This window comes from Aquila chrysaetos, chromosome 16 (genome assembly GCF_900496995.4).
Source record: "Aquila chrysaetos chrysaetos chromosome 16, bAquChr1.4, whole genome shotgun sequence".
In the NCBI taxonomy this organism is placed as follows: domain Eukaryota; kingdom Metazoa; phylum Chordata; class Aves; order Accipitriformes; family Accipitridae; genus Aquila; species Aquila chrysaetos.
The window spans coordinates 23,118,535-23,139,185 of record NC_044019.1 but is presented as its reverse complement, the minus strand read 5'-3'; the positions used below and the strand labels follow the sequence as shown (position 1 = coordinate 23,139,185).

Below are 20,651 nucleotides of genomic sequence, written 5' to 3'. Positions count from 1 at the left end.
TTTGAAATTTGCCTCAATAATCACTAGTCTTATTCTATTAGTCTTCCATTTTCCCATAAAGAAATTACCTCCTTAATCTGTAACTTAGCCAGAGAGGAACGTTGTTCATTAGGAACTGAATATTTCATATTTGTTTTTGACGGGATTGAACATACCTGCTATGATGTACTCTATGGAAATGATCTTTGATATTTGTGCTTTTGATTAAATGATTTTATCTTTTCCTTTAATTGAAACAGTGTTTATAGTTCCTTTAATTTAGAACAGTAGTTTTTACTGAAATCGCGTTTGTGTTAGTGGACAAAATAGTGGAATGCATACTTTATATAAAAGTAAAAATTAACATTAAAATAATGAGCAATCTGTTTTGAGGCATCCTGAGATTTCTTACAGGTATGCTTGAGAGGTTGTTAGAAACAGGTTTTGGTGCTTGGAATCAATCAGACACGAGGAGCAAAGGACAGCATCGTTTTACAGAATCTGTAGTAGAGTGAGGAGGAGAGGAAGTTTTGCTGCAAGCTACAGGAGAACAATTAAAGCAAGAAATAACTCGTTTCATAAGGGTTTGTGTAAGAGAAGACAGGCAATTGACAAGAGGAGATAGAGAAAAGCAAGCATTTTCACCTTTGGGATAGTAGCTCTGACAGTGTAAGATGTTCAGTGTTCTACAGGTTAATACAAAAAGGGGTTTTTGTTGGGTTTTTTTGTTGTGATGTCTTCAAGTTATATGGAAAGAAATATTTAACTTTTAGAATGTGTGCATACCTTTTAAGTGTTCCCTACTCTTACGTGGGAGTACGTGGTATGTAAAGATTTACCAGTGCCTAAATACTTAAAAATGACATTTCTGTGATCTTAACACACAGAATAAAATTATGATTATAGCCCTCAAATTTGAAAATATGAATTTACTTGGTTCTACGGAAACTGCTTTTTACCCACGCTTCTTTCTGTTTTCAGGTCTTTGTTAATCAGTGGCTGAGATTTGGGGTTGTAATTTTGCAGCACAAAACCCAGCCTAGACTGAACCGTTAGTTCTCAGATATGTGCTTTTTCCAGAGCTGTAATTAATTTTTTATAAACCTAGGAATGTAATGACAAAGTTCGGTTATAAGTTGATAGATGTTATAATTATTTTTTTTTTTCAAACATGAAAACCATGCCAATTTCCCATTTGTCAAAGGTCATTTAAAATTTTTTTACAGAATATTCAGATACGTTTTTGGAGAGAGCTGTTGCACTGAGGCAGAGTAACGCTCACAACAATTTCCAGCTAGGATGCTGAAAATGGCAGGGATTTATGACTGGAGTACTTTGTGGTTTGCTTCTAGGTGTGCGTGGCGCAGTGCAGCCATGAGTGAAAGTGGCAGCTATCTGACAGCTGCTGAGTGACCTAGGTGAACTGAGTCAATGACATCAAACCATGTCTGTACCAATATCCTCATTACAGCTGGTGCTAATTGGCACCCCTGTTGGCAGTCTCAGTGCAGTTACTGAATCAAACAAAGCAGCAGATTGCCCTCCTTGTTTGATGTGAATTGGCAAGAGTTAGCTGAAGAACTTTTTTTTTTTTTTCCACTTCTCTCGAAGAAACCATTTATTGTGGTTGAGTACAAGGTAGTTTTCACTGTTGACAAGGGATCATCGCTTCCCGACTTTCTATGTATTCAAACATAGAATTTGTAAGGGGAGCAATGGTGAAAGATCAAGAGCAAATATTGTTATATACACATAAAAAATGCTGAAGCACCATGAAAGCATAATCGTACTTTTCTGTGAAATTACTTGAATGATTGATGTCAGAGAAACCTGCGACAACGGAGAGAAACTAGATAAGGGGAAAGATTTTTCTGTTTATTTTATAGAAGCTATATTCATGCTCTACTTTTTTGCTGTGCGCGTCCCTCTCAGCTGAGTAAAATAAAAAAGAAATATTTTTATAAAACGTTGTAGAATACCAGAGGTTAGCTGAAAGCAGAAGAGCCTGGAATACATGAGGATACTTTGAACTCTTTCTCATTCTGCTCTCTCATATAATTGAGAAGTGTGGATCCAATGCCGTCTATCAGAATTACTATGCTATGTGTCATAGTATAATATAATAAAATACTGTGTTTATGACCTGAACAAAGGGTCCTGAACCCAAGGTTCTGTGTTATTTTCCAGCTGTAGCAAACAATACAAAAATTCTGCAACCTCTTGAGGTTGTTGTGGGATAAAATCTTTTAAGGCCCCAACAACATACGTAGCAGCTGAAATAACTTTTTAATATTTTTAAAATTGGCTAGATTGTCTGTGTTCCCAGTGTTCTTTTAAAATCTTGAATACTTTTTTCTTGGAGAATGCCAAAATTAATAAAGAGGGAGTGAGCATGTTGAATATTTTGAGAAGTTAGAGGTTGCTTGACTGTAGCAGTTGGGAATTTATCAAAAATTACCATGCTATTACTGCACACACACAGAGAAGCCAAATAAGAGCTAAACATATGACAGGTATTGTCTGCTTTTTTACATCTGCAGACCATAATCTCTGAAATTCTTAGCTTTCTACATAGGTATCTACAAGTCATTCAGTATTAAACCCTGCAAATCTTACTTCTCCATTTATAAGAAAGAGGCTAAAAGCTCTTCACAGTTGTTTTACGTTTCTAAAATATTCTGAATATGTAAAGCGCTGTTCGAGTACTAAGTTTAAATATTTTCTATTTGTTGCAGATGGAGTCATACACTTCACTCATAAGAGGGAAGTAGCAATAAGTTTACTGATATAAACCATCAAGCTAACAAAGTTTGATACTAGATGCGACAGTGGTTTAACAAGATGTAATGGCAAGGTACAGTTGCGTATTTACTGCACAGAGGGCAGGGTCAGACAAAACTGTTGGGGGACCCTCCCATTGAGCCACAAGGTTCAGAAAGGACCCGCTTGCTTTCTAAACTCCTTCTCAGAGGGGGGTTTAGGTGCAGTTGGATCCAGACTTAGTCCCAGCCTTGGGCAGTGGTTTATGTCTAAAGGGTTATATGTGTGCAATCAATCCTTTATGTCACCTAGCTAAGAATTCAAAGTTTCAGCGTGCTTACTCCCAATTCACTTACCGAGTATCTGACGCGAGAAGGATTCTCTCAGCCTCAGAAGTGTAACCTTGAGAGGCGTCCCTGCTCAAGGGGAGATCCTGGCGTGCAGCCCGCTGCCATGCAGGAGAGCTCGACAGGCCCTGGGCTCTCCACTATTTATGGAGTAAGATAATTGACTTATAGTCATATTTACATACCGACTAGAGATGTTAGTTTCTTCCAAATTTGGCTTGAGTTGGACATTGACCAGCACTGTGGTTAGGTGGGCGCATTGCTCAAATTAGCCCTTGGCTATTGTGGTGTTATCTATCTCCCCCAAATCCACATGACCAGATGCACCCATTACAACCGCCGCTGGTGGTTATCGCTTGAGCAGGGTTGCGGGAAATACAGGTCAGGTTGGGGGTGGGGCAGGGGAGCACACCATCACAGTCTTAAGCAAGACAATCGGATTTAGTTAGATTGTAACCTTCAAAGATCACCTAAAACATTTGAAATGCTCTGTATGTGACCCTTTGCTGTCTTAACAGCTTTTGACGGTATCTCCAAGACCCACCTAGAACCTCCATTCAGTCTTGGTCTGTAATGTTTTGATAGGCTCTCTCTTCTCAGGCTCTTTTGAACTATGAGCTTGGCTGTTTTATTTGGTATTTAGGGATGTTCCCTGGTTTACCTTTCCTGCTTTTTCCCCTGAGCACTGTGTGTGCAGTATATTAAGACAGAAAGGGTAATAGACAGATTTTCACACCATCACTAGGTAAGTATGGTCATGGAACATAAATCCTCTAATGCCCAAAGAAAACATTGGAACACTGAAAAAGAAAGCGAAAAGAATATCTACTTACCTGGGGAGAGCAGAAGGTATGTGACTGTAGGAAATAAACATTTTTAGCATAGGGTACACAGTTTTTTATTATTTATTTGAGGTTATTCTGGAAACAGGATTTACAGATGATGTAAACAAAAATCTGAAGGCTGAAGGAATTGACGCTAAATTAAGCATTTTTAGAGAAAATCGTGTAACAGGCAGACGTTATTTGAACATAGGTGTAAAGGATAGTAGACAAGGGAAGAGTTCTATTAAGTTCTAAGAAATGCTTCTGAATGCTTGGTGAAATATTTTTCTTTAAATAAATGTGTCATGCTCATAATCTAATACATTAGTCCTTGTCATCACTATCATCATTGTTACTATCCTACCGAAAAAAAAGTTGATATTTGTATTTCCTTTCATAAGGTAATAAATCTTTCATAGCTGTGTACTTGGTTTGATTAATTGAAATGTAGGAGATACCCAAGATGCTTAAAATTGTTTCTTCTAGTCCACAAAGAAACAGGATTTCAGAGAACTGGCCTGAACATTTTAGCATAGTCATTGTAATCTCATGAAAAGCATCTGGTTTTGGTAAAGATTAATATTCACCAAGACACCTATATCCACTATTGATACACAAAATGCAGTGTATAACAGACAGGTTATATACAGAAGCTATAATTTCACACAGCTGAAAGGCTGACATCAAAATGTCAATCTAATTCTTTTTCAATCTTTTTTATTTGCAAACTCCAAAACATTTTCCAGCTTAAGTATGTCTCTATCAAAGAGTAAATTTCAACTTACTTCAAATATACTTGCTTTTTAATTACCTTTTCCTAATCACTAAGGGTTGGCAGACCACAAATCAAAGGCCACTGTCCCAAACATCTTAGTCATCCGCACTCTTATGACTTGTTTAAAGAAACATAATCAAACTTCTAGGAAGTTATAAATATAGTTCAGAATAATTTTCAGATTGGTTGGTAGCACAGTACAGCACTAGTTCATAGCCACTGACATGGATTACTGTCTGTTGGGGGAGCTAGACAATGGCAATTTATAATTTTTTCCAGATCTCATTTATTTTCATCTCCCGCATACGGAATTTTAAAGTTCATTCGTCTGCACAAGCTATAATATTAGAAACACTGCCCAGTTGGACAAAGGGGTACAGATTTTCAAGAAAATCCCTCTCATTGTATTGAGGGGAAATACAGTCTCAAAGCTATAACTATATAGCTTAAATTGGTTTAAATAAGTTAGGTATATGGTTATGCTTTTCAGGAACTGTCAGTTCTTATTAAGCTGAATAGTTGCATTTAATTATGTGCTGGACACTAATCAATTGAAAAAATGTGTATGTGTGATCATGATATCCCTCATGAAATCTGTTCATTCAAGTTATTTCCCAGTTTTTGGACTATGTGAAATAGGTTGATTCATTCTGCTCTAATGAGGATACCATTGTGTAGCTAAATGTTCTTCCATATGGTTGCGTTCATAACTTCTTCCCTTTAATTGAGCTTTTTCTCTCTCTCTCTTTTTTTTTTTTTTTAATTTTTTAAAAATCTTGGTAGCATTTTCTCACTCCAGTTGCATGGGTGCAAAAAAGGTTCTGATTCCTTGTTCGTACAGTATTTTAAAACTGTAGCCACTGGAGTTAACTCAGTTGTGTCATAGTGCCAGTTGTCTTGATGTTAAACTGACCTGAAAGAAGGATTAGACTTAAGCTGGTATTTTGAAAAAGTTTTCTTTTCAAAATTACTATAATGCTGAAGTGTCAAAAGATATACAGGCAGCTGTCCTTTTGTAGCTGAAAGTTAAAGGAGTCGCACTGCTGCCCATGTAACTTAGACAAAATTATGTGAGTTAAGCTAGTGGACCTTGTGATAATTTGAATGCTAATAAATGGGGCTGGAGAGCAGTTCCCCAAACTGTAATCAGAATTCAGATGTGGAGGCAGTGGCTTCTTGTTAAGGGCAGAAATATATTGTGTTTTGCAGATACTGCTTAAAAATGCAGTTGGTTAATCTTTTTAAATCTGTGAAATTCATTGAGATTTTGGAGAGAGATAAAATAAATTATTTAATTGTAAGTCACTTTTTATATAAGCAAGAATCAAAAGTCCAGGTTTAGACACCCAAGAAAGCATTGGGCACTTCAGAGCTGTGTCATCTTCTCCCTTGCCGTGCCACTTTCCCTTCCCAGTATGGGAATGTTAAGCAAGAACCACCTTAAACCTAAGAAAGAAGAATGCTAAGCACAAAAATGCATGTAAAACTCTACTGTCCCCAGTGATAAGGTACCTGAATTGAAACTACACTGAAGTATTTTATCTGCTTATGATCCAGTGTGCCTCATTTGCCCAATTATTTTTGAAACAGTAAATACCACTAAAAAGAAAGGCGTTTGTCCCATGGCAGGAACCCAGGATTTTTTTTCCTGGCGGGTAAGTATTAACCCCGAGGCTGTGCAGTCGTGTTCCATCTTGTCTGCTTCTCCCCTAGGTCCAAGAACCGTTTGTTCTTTTCCGCACTCTGGCCTCACTTGACTACGGGCCCTGTGCCACCAGCACGGCACGTACCTTGGTGGTCAGGGCATTCCCGCTGAATGTGAAAGGTGTCCCTTTGAATTCCTGCATGTTGAAAAAATGAAATTTTAGTCAGGGTTCCATTTCTTTGAGATCAAGCAGGAAGAGAGTAAAGAGTTAAAGAAGCTTAAGTAGCCGCTGATGGGTGGTTTGGACCAGTTTTCAATGTTGACATATGAAAAGTACTTAAACTATTACTTTGGGAATAGCCCTATTGCTTCTGAGACAAGTGAGTGCTACTAATTCCTGCTATACAAGGGGAAGACACTGCACTGTTACAATTAAAATTGAGGCTATTTATTTGTTATTTTCTTACAGGAAACAGATTCGAGCTCTTCTAGGACAATTTAGCCAGTCAGAGGCTTTGTTAATCTCCTCTGGAGTTGAGCCAGGGACTCTAGATGGAGTCCTCTTGGATGCTGGCTGTTCTTCCATGCAATTTGATACACCCGAAAGAGGTTTTTCCCTGCAGAAGGACGGACCTTTGGACATGAGGATGGATAGTGACAGGTACCTGTTAATAAAATATTTCTCCTTGAAACTCAAAACCTCTGTGCTCAGCAACCCCCTTAAATTGAAGAATTCTCATCATCAAACCACATCTAATTTTGCATGACTATACTGTCATTCTTTTGCCACAAAGCTTTTTTCGATCTCAATACTTAGAACCCTGGTTATCATCTTTTTCTTCTTTGAAATAAGAGGAAAGTTCCAGTGATGAGTAATTAAACCAGTAGCATTTTTGTTAACTATATCATTAAAATTTTACGTTTTTGGAGTGTATGGTATACAGTCATAGGGGCATCTGACTTTCAGAGGCCTGTCTTCTCCCTGTTATTTCCACAGTTTCTCAGACTGTACTTGATCTGCAGGCTCACAAACCCTTACTGCAGTCCCTTTCCTTTTCTGCTACACTTACTATTTGTGGAACCTTCACTTGAGCACGTTCAGTTGCTCCCTCAGGAATGGAGCAACCTCCCTCTTTTCTGCAATGGCCATCTGACCCAGTTACTTCTCTCTAAAAGGAACATAATATAAAATAAATAAATAAAATCCCATCCACGATATCTTCCAGTTGAAATCGGACACCAACATTGCTTTTAACACGCTAGTATAATGTTGTCTTCCATGCTCAAAGATTTATTGTAAGCTTTCCTTAGTGATATTATAAGCTTCCTTTCACATTGTGTGGGAGGCACATCAGGATTACTTAATTGTCAAATTAACAATTACTAAATAAATCACATCTATTTAAATTATTAGAATTGGGTTTTAGTACATTCAAGAGCATGGAAATCAATGGTGGAATGAGAATTTCTACCTATGTAGCAGTTTTCATCTTCAAACGACCTAGTGTATTTCTGTAGCATTGTGCTTTTTACACAAACCACCAAAGATCTCTGTTGTATAGATGATGGCAGTAATTGCATAATGGCTTACTGGGAGAATGAAAATTTTTGCTTTGTGTTTTGATGAACCTGTAGTCTTAAGAAATGTCATTTGATCTTTCATTGCTCACATAGAGCCAATGGGAAGCCTCAGTTTCTAAGGAATTACCTTAACACGTTAATGTTAAGTCTTAACACAGCAAATTTCATGATACTCTCTTTTTCCAGTTTTGTGTAAAAAGCTCACGTGATTCCCCCTGGGATTCAGCGCTCAGATTTCAAGAATCTGAACTCCAGGCTTATATTTGCATCATGAGAATACATACATGGAACAGGAGCATAAGAACAAAGGATACCTGTGGCATAACAAAAGCCTTACACTACGGTTGTTGCTATGATACTACTTGCCTCTGATTCCTAAGTTTTGTTATCTTTTGTAAGATACTGCAGGAGAGTAATAAATGCCTGAAAAATATTCTGCACATTCATGTCTTTGTAGAAGAGTATTTATTAAGTAGGTTGTGTGTTTTCTGCGATTAGTAAACCCATATATTATGTTCATAATATACCTTGAACTATTTCAATAGCAAAGTGAGAGCTTTAAAAAAAATAAATGTATAGCTTATACTGCTTATATTGTAGTAATTCCTGTCATTTGTAATATTAGATCATTTCTATTCTCTTAAAACAGTATTTGGATATAAATTCTTATGCCTTTTAGTGAAAAGTAAAGTTAAATTATTTTCATGAGCAATTGTTTTCATAGCAGGAGATGTGAAAGAAAAGACCCTTGAAATCAGTTCTGACTAGAAAACAGCATATAATGCAAGGTGGCTAAAATGAACCCATAAGGGGCAAGTTTATATTCTAAAGCTGGCTAAATAAAAAAGTCACGCAGCGTTTCCATTTTAACATGATACTGAAATGTATTTATTCTTGTCAACTCATTAAGCATAGTTTATGATAATACTTGGAAGTTTGAGCTGTTCTAATTGATGTTAAGGAACAAACTCCATTTAAAGTAGCAAGAAAAAGGATTTAAAAGGTGCAAGCTGTATCTGTTTTCATAGGGTTGCTGTCTCTTATTTGAAAACCTCAAAGGCACTTGTATGCAGTGTGTGTGTTTGACTTTATGTCTCAATGCTACGAAGCTTCACCTCTTGTCAATGAAAACTGACGTCAGCGAACTAATTGGCTCTTCTTGTGCGTAGGTACCCTGACATGCCCACTGCTGCTGATGTTGTGAATGCTTTAGATCAACAGGCGCTTGCGTCCATCCTGAGAACATACGGGGAGGAGAGGCACGCCAAGAAAATCGCTTCAGCCATCGTTCAGGCACGCAGCATATACCCCATCACCAGAACTCAGCAGCTTGCAAGCATTGTTGCAGGTACCCTCATTAATTCTTCACAGTGGCTGAGGGGAAAAAATATTAATCCCCAAAGTCCCAGAGGGATCTATTTGTACTTGAAATCATGCAGGATCTAATCCTGCCTATTCTGCTCTGATGTCAGCTCTCTCTTTTTTCATTATTTTTTTTTTTTAGCTCCCACTTTTAATAGTAGTTTGACAATTAGTTTAATAATAGATTTTACATGAAGTGATTTATCATTTTGCCAACCAAGTTGAAACGCAGAATGACAGCAGCCTAGGGAATTATTTATCCCAGCTATTGATAAGCCTTCAAATATCAGATACGTCATAGACCTCTCTTAGTTATAAATTTCTACATTTTAATATTTGGAGGGGAAGTACCGTGGCAGTTTCCAATTATGAATTAAATCAGATCATTTCTGTTTGCTTAAAGAACCAGGAAGCAAAAAGTAAAGCAATACATAGCTTGCTTCACCTTGTGAATGCCAACTAGATCAGCCTGAAGCGACTATTGAAACACTTCATCTTACTTGCTCTTCACTGTAAACAACTTGAACAAAATGTAGTTAGGCAGGAACTGTGCTCACACCAAGAACCTTCATGTTTGTGTTCTCAAGTGAAAAATTTCAAGGACAAATGTAAGACACAAATCCTGTTCATTAACATTATAATATGTTATGTAGGGATATATTTTTTTTTAACGATGAAAATTACTGGGTCATGTCACAAATAAGTCTAAACTGCTGACTCCTTTGAATATAGACCTTTAAAATGGCTATCCAAATTTAACATTTGCTAAAGAATAGTGTTAAAAGTTGTATTAGTATCCTGAAGATTTTTTTTTTAAATGTATTGTATTCATAAAAATTTGTATTACTTAAACTGGAAGTTTAAGGGACTTACTTTTAATGATGGACAAACAAATTGAAAGGTTTGGATTTGTGTAAGTCAGTCAGGATACTTGAGCAAAATGTCCAGTCAACCAAGGCCCAAGGCTTAGCTGATATGATTAAAGGATCTGAAGACACTGCTTGCTGTTGTAAGCCCCTGCTGTAAATATAGTGAATGTGAGGAACAATCTTGAAAAACGAAAGAAATAAAACACTATGAGTCTTTTATAAAACTTGGAGAGTTACATTTTTAATATAGTCAGTCATCAACATCACGAACTAAAATTTAGTTTGTCACATGTATCTCATGCTTTTTGAAAAACTGTTAAATATATATTTATATATATAAATAAATAACTGTACCGTTATTGAGATTGAAGCAACCATATTGTTATGCTAAAGGTGTATGTGTTACAGGCTGTAAACAAGCAACTGGGTAACTTCTGAAATAATTTTCTGCACTAGCTTGAACTAATAAAATAAAAATACTAGTGCATAAAAGACAGTGATTGAAGATCCCTTCATGTTTAATGTGTTGCATGTGAGTCATCACTTAATGGTCACTTTCTGTGACAATGAGGAGAATTTTTTTGCTCTCACTTTAAACTCTTTGCTGTATTTGAAGAGAAGTTTGATACATGAATCAGGTATGCATCAGACAGTATACATGCCAAAGACAATGAATCCAGCACATATCTGCCAAGACAGTAAATACATATGTTTTGTGTGCTTTTTTTTGAAGTATGCAAGTGGTTAAAACAATTTTAAGACTTACACTGATCCCTGTTTGCGTAGAACTTCTTCCAATTTTAATTTGACTCCTCCAGTAAAGGAGCACAACGGTGGATCCTATTAGTTTTTGGATTGATTATACCTCAAGAAAATTTCTGGTAACTATAATATATTTTGTTTAATTTATCATCTATCATCAATATATATTGTTATGCAAAATGATATCCGTGAAGTTACTGAGGGAAGCCAGAGCTGAAGTGCCAGAGACCACAGCTACAGGATCCTCTTGGTGGCACAGCACCCCACCCCCACCCCCCGACTAATTCAGGACTTTACAGAGTAAAATCTATGAGCTATCAGTTAAATGTCAAGTCCTTTAAAAAATAAAATATTAATTAGAATAATAAAATCTTGCATTTTAGATTTTGCAGATTCTATACAAGCATGATTATCTCTCAAGAACAGGATCAATTTTTTTGCCTAGTTATAGGAGCCAGAAAACAAGCAAAAAATCTAGCCAGTGTGGCTGGGTGTTTATGTCTCTTTCTCTGCTTTTGTCTGTATCTGAGAATTCATATATAGTCCATATTTCTTTCATGTGTTATAGATTACTATGGCTTCAGAATTTCTAGAACTCCAAAGTTTTGTGTTAAGGTCTAGCTGATAACCAGAATCCCAGTGTATCTAGATTTGGACTAGCCTGAAATTGGAAAATTTCATTTCTATTTATAGAATGCTAGACTTCTGGTCTTTCCTACCACCCTCCAAAAGGTTAGAACGTGTATTGTTCTTGCTAATTGATTGGGAGATAAGAGTGAAGGATGTAACTAAAACCCAACCAACCAAACAAAACAGCTCCACAACAGGTACAGAAAAATCAGATGTTTCTAAAGTTTGTATTGGCAAGAGTTACAATTTTAAGGTATAGCTGGAAAAAAAATACAAATAGATTTGTATGTCAAGATTGCCTACAACAGCTTGGGGCAAAATCAGGTATCCCAGTGATTTCTTGTTCCTTTGTTCCAATTCAAGAAAATAATTCCTTTTCTTTCTTGACATAGAGCCTGAAAGTTTTCTCTCTACATACTGTGCCAATGAATAAGGTCCTATAAAAAAAACCTAAAAAAAAGTTTGGCTTTTTTTTGTTTTCCTAAATGTTGTCCAAAAGGCTTCTGATCCATTTATATAAGGAGATGTCTGTGAGCTATGGAGTCTGCAGTTTACGTGGGAAAAAGGAGGAGTTTTCTGTTCAGTCATGTGAACATCATCTCTTCTTGCAGCGCAGTCAAACTCCACTCACTGTTTATAATTTTCACACAGCTCTCTGCTATTATGAACACTCTAAATACTACAGATTGGTAGTTCTCAACTACAAGGTCTGTGAATAGATGTGTGGAAGTCGATTAGGAAGCACTTCCTGATGGCTTTTGCTGTAGCTCACCGAGTTGTTTGGAAACAATAGGTTTAACTCGATGTGCAGGAAAACTGGTTAAAAATAGTGGAATTTTTAGAATGTAATTTTAATATGCCTTTTCCGTAGAACTGGGGATCTATTTTTATTTCTTTTCAGTGGGTAACATACCTTGTGTTATCTATTAGGTTTTGTTCAAAATTTAATTTTTATTATTGTTATTTAGATATGCAATCTATTAACAGATCATTTTGAGATCATGTAATCATTTGGATTTAACTTGAAAGGAATGGATGATAAGATATTAAAGAAATTTGAAAAGTTTAAAAAGAACTTTAATGGGTAAAGCCAGTCTCATTCAGAGTGGTTCACATTTATAGACTTTAATTATCAGTTTGGAATTTGTAATATTGCCTGAATTTCAGATGGGTGAGAATTAACACTGTACTGAGGGAGCCTAGACAAAAGGACATTAGTTGCGTCACAGAAACTTATTAAATGCAATGCTAATTCAACAGACGGATTCCTGCAAACAGGTGCACGATCTGAATTAATTTTTAAACTCTCCCACTCTCATACACTCTGGGGACTTTAATAGTTCATATTGACAGGCACAGCACGTTGCTAATTTCATTCACAAGCTTTAAAATTTCAATACATTTCAACATGTGAATCTATTAGATTTTTAAAAGTGTAAGTAGCATCAGGGCATCCCAAAACTAAAAATGATAATTTCTCTCACTGGGATTTCAAACCAGTCATCTAGCCAGAAGCGTGGTGTTTTTATGAATGAAATTCATTTTACAAGCTTCCCATACAGATTTTTTTTTATATTTTTGTACGTTGTACAGCCTGTTACCAGGAAGGATTTTCTTTTAGTGTCATGGTAATTGGAGGGGGCTGGGTGAGAGATTTTGTGCCTTAGCAGAAGGCACAAATAGGTTTTTATTTAACTATACCAGAGGACTAAAAGTGGGATAGGAAAATTTTTCACCCCTGGAACATAGATCAAAATCTACTGTCTGTACTAAAAAGATGAAGGCCAGTGTGACAGAAATCACTACCACAGAGTACATTTATTAGTTAATCCCAGTCTCTGAAGACAGACCAATAAGTCTTTGAACTTGGAAATGGTTTGATTTTGGTTTTAGTTTGGGGGGTTTTGGTTGCCTAAAGCTGCAAAGTGGCTGCATTTTTTTACCAGTTTCCTGAATATTGGTATTCTGTACCGTTATATATGACCTGCAGTGCTGTTTGTGCATGTTCAACTGAGGCATGTAGGGTTGTATTACACTTACAGAAAATTTCTAGGTTTTAATTTACTTTTCTTCAGTGTGCGATAAATTAATTCACAGTAATAAATTAACGTCACAGTTAATTGTCATAGAAGATTATTATAGGAAGACACTGCACTCAACAACCATGACAGGACAAATGGAAGAACCTTCCAAAGACCCGTTAGTGTCCCAGTCATGCTGGTAGCCTGAGTATCTCATTTATTTTGTTTATCTCTTCAGTATTGCAATTGCAAAATAGCAGTGTTCATGATCAGACTACTAAAAATCTGGCCAAATATCAGCATGTCATGTCTATTTAGATTTTTACAAAACCAGTTTTGAAGTAGATCTTTATATCATCCTTGTTTTTTCAGGTAAGTAAAAGATATTTTTTTGACATAGGATTTAAATCTTCCAATTTTTTCCTAAAATTCCAGAGAGATTGGCCGTGGAAATTTAAACAAAGGATCTCATTCTAGGCTTCTTTTTTTATGGTTAGGTCCCGATCAAGAAGCACAGTCAGTTTTGTACCTAAATTACATGCTGTACTCTTGTGGGTTGGCTTCATTTTTATCTGTGATACTTTTGGAAGCTGAAATACTCTTAGAATATCAGAAATGGATCATCCCCGGAAAACCAGCAGTATTTTTAGAAATACTTAGACTGCTAAAATATGATAGTTAAAAATGCTGGATCTGCTTTGAGAGGTGAACACCAGATCTGGGCAGTAGCAGCCCAAAATTGAAAGTATAAAACTGATGTTCTTCAAGTCACAGCTGTAAATTGTTCAGCAAGGGGCAGGAACAATACAGGTAGAACCGAAAAAATGCACCCTGTTTTCTAACCCACTAGCTTGTTAATAGCTAATATTTTGTAAGGGAACAGTGCTTTTTCATTCCAGTTACAACTGTTTTCTTAAAGTGAACATGGCAGCATTGGGCGTAGTTTTAGAAAGGGGGAGGAGAAGAGTGAGGTATGTTTTCAATGGTTTTAAAAGAAGGCTTAGAAAAAGAGATAGATTTGTTGTGTGAGATCTTTTACAAAAACCAGTATTTTCTTATTCAAGAGACCATGGTGTCTGTAATTGAATTCAAAGATACCCAGGTATCTGATGTTTCAACTTCAAATTCCATTGAAGAAAAATGCTATTGCGACTGAAACCTAAGACAGGTCTTACGGAGAATAAGAAGTTACGTATATGTAGTCACTTAGTGCATGCTATGGAAACGTGCATGTCCTATGGTGGTTTTGGATACATTACATGCTGATTTGAAACCCTGCTGTTTCATTTAATAACTATTCAAGAGTTCTGAGCATACTGCTAGAGTTTGTAGCTGATAGTTGATCATTTAAAGAAAATTGTTTATTTTGCTCAGCACAGCATTCCTTTGTTACGTATTGAGACAGTTTTCTTCACACACAAATGGCAGTCAATGGCTGTTTTAAGGATTCCATTTTCAAAGAATCTATTTTTTAGGTATGTAAAGAAATATGGAAATAGATACTGTGCCAGGTAGTACAAGCTTGGTGTCAGTTGGTTTCTTGGAACATCTTGCCTTCTCCAATTTTGAGTTCCCCTTTTAGTTCAGCTCTTTCATCAAAACAGGCTTTGTGACTCCTACAATAAGGGTATATATTCTTTTTTTATGATTTATAGAAAGTATAGAACATGGTGTTCTCAAAGACAGAAATTATATTAGCTAGCTACCGTAATATTTTCTAGAGTTTGTAAGTGATGGAGGAGCCTAGCTCCCGTAGGTTAAATCTATTTACTGTTTTGTGAAACAGAGTTTAAAGCCACAAATTCCTGTGCAGTAGTGTGTGTGTTGGGAGAAGCTGATGCTGTTGCCATTTTCTGTCTCGAAGGATTCAGACTATAGGAATAGGAAACAGCCGCAGCTATGATGGGTGTCTTCAGTTAGTTCAGGAACTGTTAGCATTAAAGTCAGAGGAGGTAGGGAACGTAGTTGGGAAACTTGGGTATGCAGAAACACATCTTAGATACACTGCATACATGATAATAACTCTGTTAATAATGATTGGATTTTTAAATCCTGTTGTTGGCCTCTCCCTTTGCTGAACACTGATGATCGCTTGTGTGTTTGTGATGCCAAACGCTTACGTTCTCTGACAGAAGTAAAATCTTACCTTTAAAACTCTCAGGAATTCCACTAATAAATTACTTTGTGCCAGTGTACTGGATTATGATATGTCTATTAAATTTTTTTTTCAATCAGCTGTGTAAATATGAATTTAGTCAACTTGTTTCAGAAGTACCATGTTCCCTTCTTTTACTCCACTATATAGAATATCAATTACTTGAATGTGAACTGCATTTACTTCAAACCTATTGCTTTATTTTGTTGTAGTTTAGCACTGGCATGGAATTAAGGCGTTTTAATACATACATACGAGCTGTATTGCCTTATCTCTAATGGGCCCTCTTGTTCGGAAGAATAATTTTTTCCATTTACGTGCTAGCATTATTCATTCAATTTATCTTTACCAGACTCCTGTGCTCACTTACATAATAGATTATAAGTTTATTCACATTTCACAGATCTTGTAAAACTCTTGCACTTTAGTCCCTTTGATCCATCAAATCTGGCTTCTCTAGCTTTTTGCTCAGCCCTTTTATACTCTGATAATGAAGATTCAAGCCTAAAATACATTAAATAATGCTATATTAAAGTTGCTATCAAAATTTCAGTCTCTACAGAGACTTGTATAGCTCATGAGAGTTTTGGAGAAAGGGAGTTTTCTGCACCTAGTAAAAATTATTTAATCTGGTGATTTTTTTGTCCAACAAACTCATACCTTGACACGTTCTGCCGTATAGGCGTGTGAAAAAGCAACAGTATCAGCTGCATTTTCTAAATTTCTCAAGGTATTTTTGTGAACATTTGAAGAAACACAGGTGTAGTGGTCAACAATTCTTATCCCCAAATAAGGATGCCTCTTTTCAGCTTTGAGTAATTCATTGAAGAATACTTATCACCAGGTGGACATTGTCTTCGTCTTATGTCTGCCTGTGAAGAAATGCGTAATTATCTAGAAGGCAACAGTTAAAATTGTGTCCATCGTATATTAACTTTTTTTTTTTGCCTTTAAAGTGTAAAACGAATGACCGCAAACACTGCACTGACATTGACTACACTGAACTGTAAAGTAAGGCTTATCTAGCCCATCTTCTTTTTCTCCCTACCTTAGTTTCACCCATAATTTTTTATTTTAAATTTGTGAAGCATTTGAGGAAGGAATTTCTGTGAAAGATTCTAGGGAAAAAAACAACACTCAACCGCAAGCCAAGTCAGTTTAATAGGGTTTACTTTCAGAAATGTGAATTCAAAGCAGAAAATAAAGAGATATTATAGAGAAGGAAGCTCACCACTCAGGGTTCATCTGTAAGTATGCTTTCCTTTAAAGTCACCATGCGTGAGTGGATTAATGTCAGGATAGCAATGTAGAAATAATAAGATATTAACATCTCCTTTTTAAAATTTATGACAGGTGCTTTTCCAGCATCAGCACTGTATGCACGAAAAGACTTGCTTCAGAGACCTACGCATGTTGCTACCAAAACTTTTCAAGGCCTGCGAATATTTGTAAACGATGAGCTCCATGAACTCTTTATAGGGCTGAAGACAGCTGAGAAGTTTCTAAAACCTGGAGGTCGCCTTGTAGCTCTCTCCTTTCATTCACTAGAAGATCGTATTATCAAACGTTTTCTTCATGGAATAGACATGACAGAAAAGTACAATCTTAGCTCAAGGCAGAAGATAAGACAGGGTCTGAAAAATTGCTCCAGAAAAGAAGATGCACAAGAATCTCCCCATGGAAAATCCAACTCAAAGTGGATTTTGTTACAGAAAAAAGTTCTGACACCCCAGGCCAAGGATATTCAAACAAACCCAAGAGGAAGGTCGGCCAAGCTAAGAGCTGCTATTAAACTCTAAAGCAAAATATATGATTATATAATTGTATAATTTCCTTAAATTTTGTTTTCCAGAAGGCTAACTGGACAGATAGTATCAATCTGAAAAAATAAAATGAAGTCTGTTAGAAAACATTTCTTTCCTACCTTCGTGCTTCTTTTTAATTAGGACGTAGTGTAGAGCATCAAAAGGTAAAATAAATGTAGATAAGTGGGTGTCAAAAATTATACAAAAAAGACATCTTTTTAAAAAGAGCATCAAAACCAAAGTTTATAAAAATTACAGGTTTGATGTATTTACAGTGATGAATTTAGATTAAATTCAAAACCCTGACATTAACAGTCTAAATTCAGTAGCTGACTGAGACAGTCACATTTTTCTGGGGGTGGATTTCACACACCTAAGTCAGATGGCTGGTTTAATCTAGAATAAGTTTCAGCAAACCGAAGAATTCATGATATATAAGTCTCTGTATCTCAATTGACTTGTTGCATCAATGCCTGTGGGACAAGAGCTAGTTCTCAAATAAATTGATAGCAGTATGTAATGTTCTATCCAGGAATTTGTAAATGGGCTCTTAACTTTTTTTAAAATAAGTAAATATTTACTTCTGAGTGATCACCTGGTTATTTAACGTTTACGGATTCTAAATAATAAATGTATCTTGGGGAAAAAAGATACTTAAAAGACCACTGCTTGCACTTGGACACTACAAGCAAGCAGTCAGATTTGTACTTGATCATTTGAATTTCTTCCTGTGACCCTAACTTCTGTGCATAGATCCAGTACAACTTTTAGGTGTTGATGGAATTATAATTAACCCATCAAAAACAGGCTATTGTGGGTCTTAAGAAGTACTCTGCTTTGCTGGTGATCATTTATTAAGAGGTGCTACATAGGTAAATACTGAATTATTTTATAAAAGGCCCACTGTAACACCAGTTTCCTATTTGGATGCTATACTAGGTAGTAGAACATGTAATGTAATCTATTTTTTTGTAAGTTAATATGAATTGGATTTAGCTTTGGGTTTATATTTTATCTTAAAAGACCATTGTTTTGCTGTCTTTGTATGTTAAAAATGATCAGAAAATAGTGTAACTTTCAACTTCTTTGACCTCTGACTCATCTCTTCAGGAAATAAGTCCTTCCTTGGATAATCAAATTGGTAGCAGGATTTCATTTGTGATAAACCTGAAGCTTGGCTGGTGGAGTAAAAAATGCAATTTCTGACTCTGAGCTAAATGATTACTACATTAGCTTCTGAAAAAGAACTGACTGGATCATTCTGGACAGGATTTTCATCAAGCATCCTCTTTATGTTGATGTAAATTATTATTTTACAGCAGTTTTTTGGGTCATATTGACACAAGTTGAAACTTAGGTTTGCTGTCTGTAATATAAAATATATTGAAATATCTGGATATTGTTGAATTCCTTGGTAAAGCGAAGTCATGTAATATATTCTTAGATATTATACACACGATAACATCTATCCCTAATCTGAAATAAGAGTCGAATAATGATGGGTGTTTCATATTTTTCTGAAATTTCAATATTTTTCCACTAGTTTCATTATACATGCTATTAAATATTAAATAAAACATTCCACTTCAAATATTACTTACTGTTGACATCTTAGAGATAACAGACTGTACCTTAAATAAACATTTTTTCATCCAAACATTAAATATAAATAGCTAGTGTTATTTTTAGCTAAGATTCCATACTGAAAGGTACTCCAGTTGTAGGTTGGAAAAATTGTGCCTCCAACATAGGCTTAGAAGAGTTGCAGTGCCACGCTGTGCATTGCAGGAAAAGGCCAGCCAGCTGTAGCAGAAGTTAAGTATCAGTATCCCAGAAATTATGTGAAAGCATTAGAATTCCTTATGCTTAAAACGATGTGTAAAATCTACACTTCTGACATCTAATTTCAAAGGCACAGTTTCTTATGGTAGTTGAACTACTGTATATCAGTTTTTGTAAATACACTCCCTCAGTTAGGGAAAGTTTAAGACTTTTCTTTACCTCTAGGTTGGAGTTGCACAACCACGGCAGTGCATCAGTCCTTGAGCTCTTCTCTTTAGAGGATCTGTTTCTCACCTCTCAGGGTGTCCTCACTTTCAGCTTTAAACTTGTGGTTTATAATTTCTAAAAATTTTCCATTCAACCTGAGCAATGTACATTTTAGTACAGCCAAATGCAAGCTTATCTGTCAACAAAGGAAAAAGATTGTAGACCATGTTTACACGGAATATGACGATCCCATGGTGCTGTACACGAGGGGAAGAGTAGAAACATCCAATACGTGGAATATTTGTAGAGAATATCAAGTGCTAGTTGTGGAGAGACGATGGTATTGCCAAACAATACGTGCGTGTAGAGCATGTTGCTAAAGTGTATGTCTTTTCATGTTAGTACTTCAGAAGGGTGTGGAAAATTTTTAAAGAGGATAAAAACCAGCTATGAGACTATTCATACACATTGTAAACATACTTTCTATTGAAATTATTAGAAAATGTGATTTAATTAGTTAGTCCAAGTGAATGTAAAGCGTTGATATGCTGTCCAAAGTACCTACCTGGTAAAGAGATTTGCAAAGAATAATTATTTTAAAACTAGACACAGTTAGCCTGTGAATAAGGTTTTTATAGTAAAAATATAGTACTTTTTAAAAATATAATTTTAAAGTATAACCACAGTTAGCTGCATTTATAGCCCATGAGGGCCTACGAACAATTGTTACTTCCCTACTGCTTCCTAAAGAAAAAAATTCAGTTTCATTGTTTCAGAATGCAAAAACTTAATCATACTGTTTTCAAGTGATAGAAGGAATTAATATCTCTTTCCACAGGTTTGGTTGTTTTGGTTTGGTTTGTTTTTTTTTAAACTATTACAGTTGAGTAATTTCTCAGTAGTCTTTTATAGTCGCATCTACTGAGATTGCCACTTGACTTGGAAAAATCCCAGTCTGAAACATCAGCTTTTGTACGGGTGTATTGAGGTATTTGATAGATGGAAGTTGGAAGGAGAGGATTCCTAATGTGGTACGAACAGGGAAAATGCTGACTTCAGTAAACACGATTAGCAAGTGGCTCTTCTAGGAGCAAGTATTGTATCAGACTTTTTGCATGCTGCTTTCCAGGGTACCATTTCTATCATT

The 20,651-nt window shown here is 35.9% G+C and overlaps 1 protein-coding gene across 3 annotated transcripts in view; it reads left to right on the top strand.

Annotated features, from left to right (window-relative positions):
• Positions 1–17,622, top strand: part of METTL15 (methyltransferase like 15) — a 100,475-nt gene extending 82,853 nt beyond the window's left edge. For all 3 annotated transcript variants that reach the window (XM_030038924.2, XM_030038922.2, XM_041129215.1), the window contains 3 exons: positions 6,800–6,991; positions 9,081–9,259; positions 17,064–17,622. In XM_030038924.2, the coding sequence (XP_029894784.1) occupies positions 6,800–6,991; positions 9,081–9,259; positions 17,064–17,509 (817 nt within the window). In that variant the 3' untranslated portion in view covers positions 17,510–17,622. The remainder of the gene's footprint in view (positions 1–6,799; positions 6,992–9,080; positions 9,260–17,063) is intronic.
• The last annotated feature ends 3,029 nt before the right edge of the window (positions 17,623–20,651 follow it).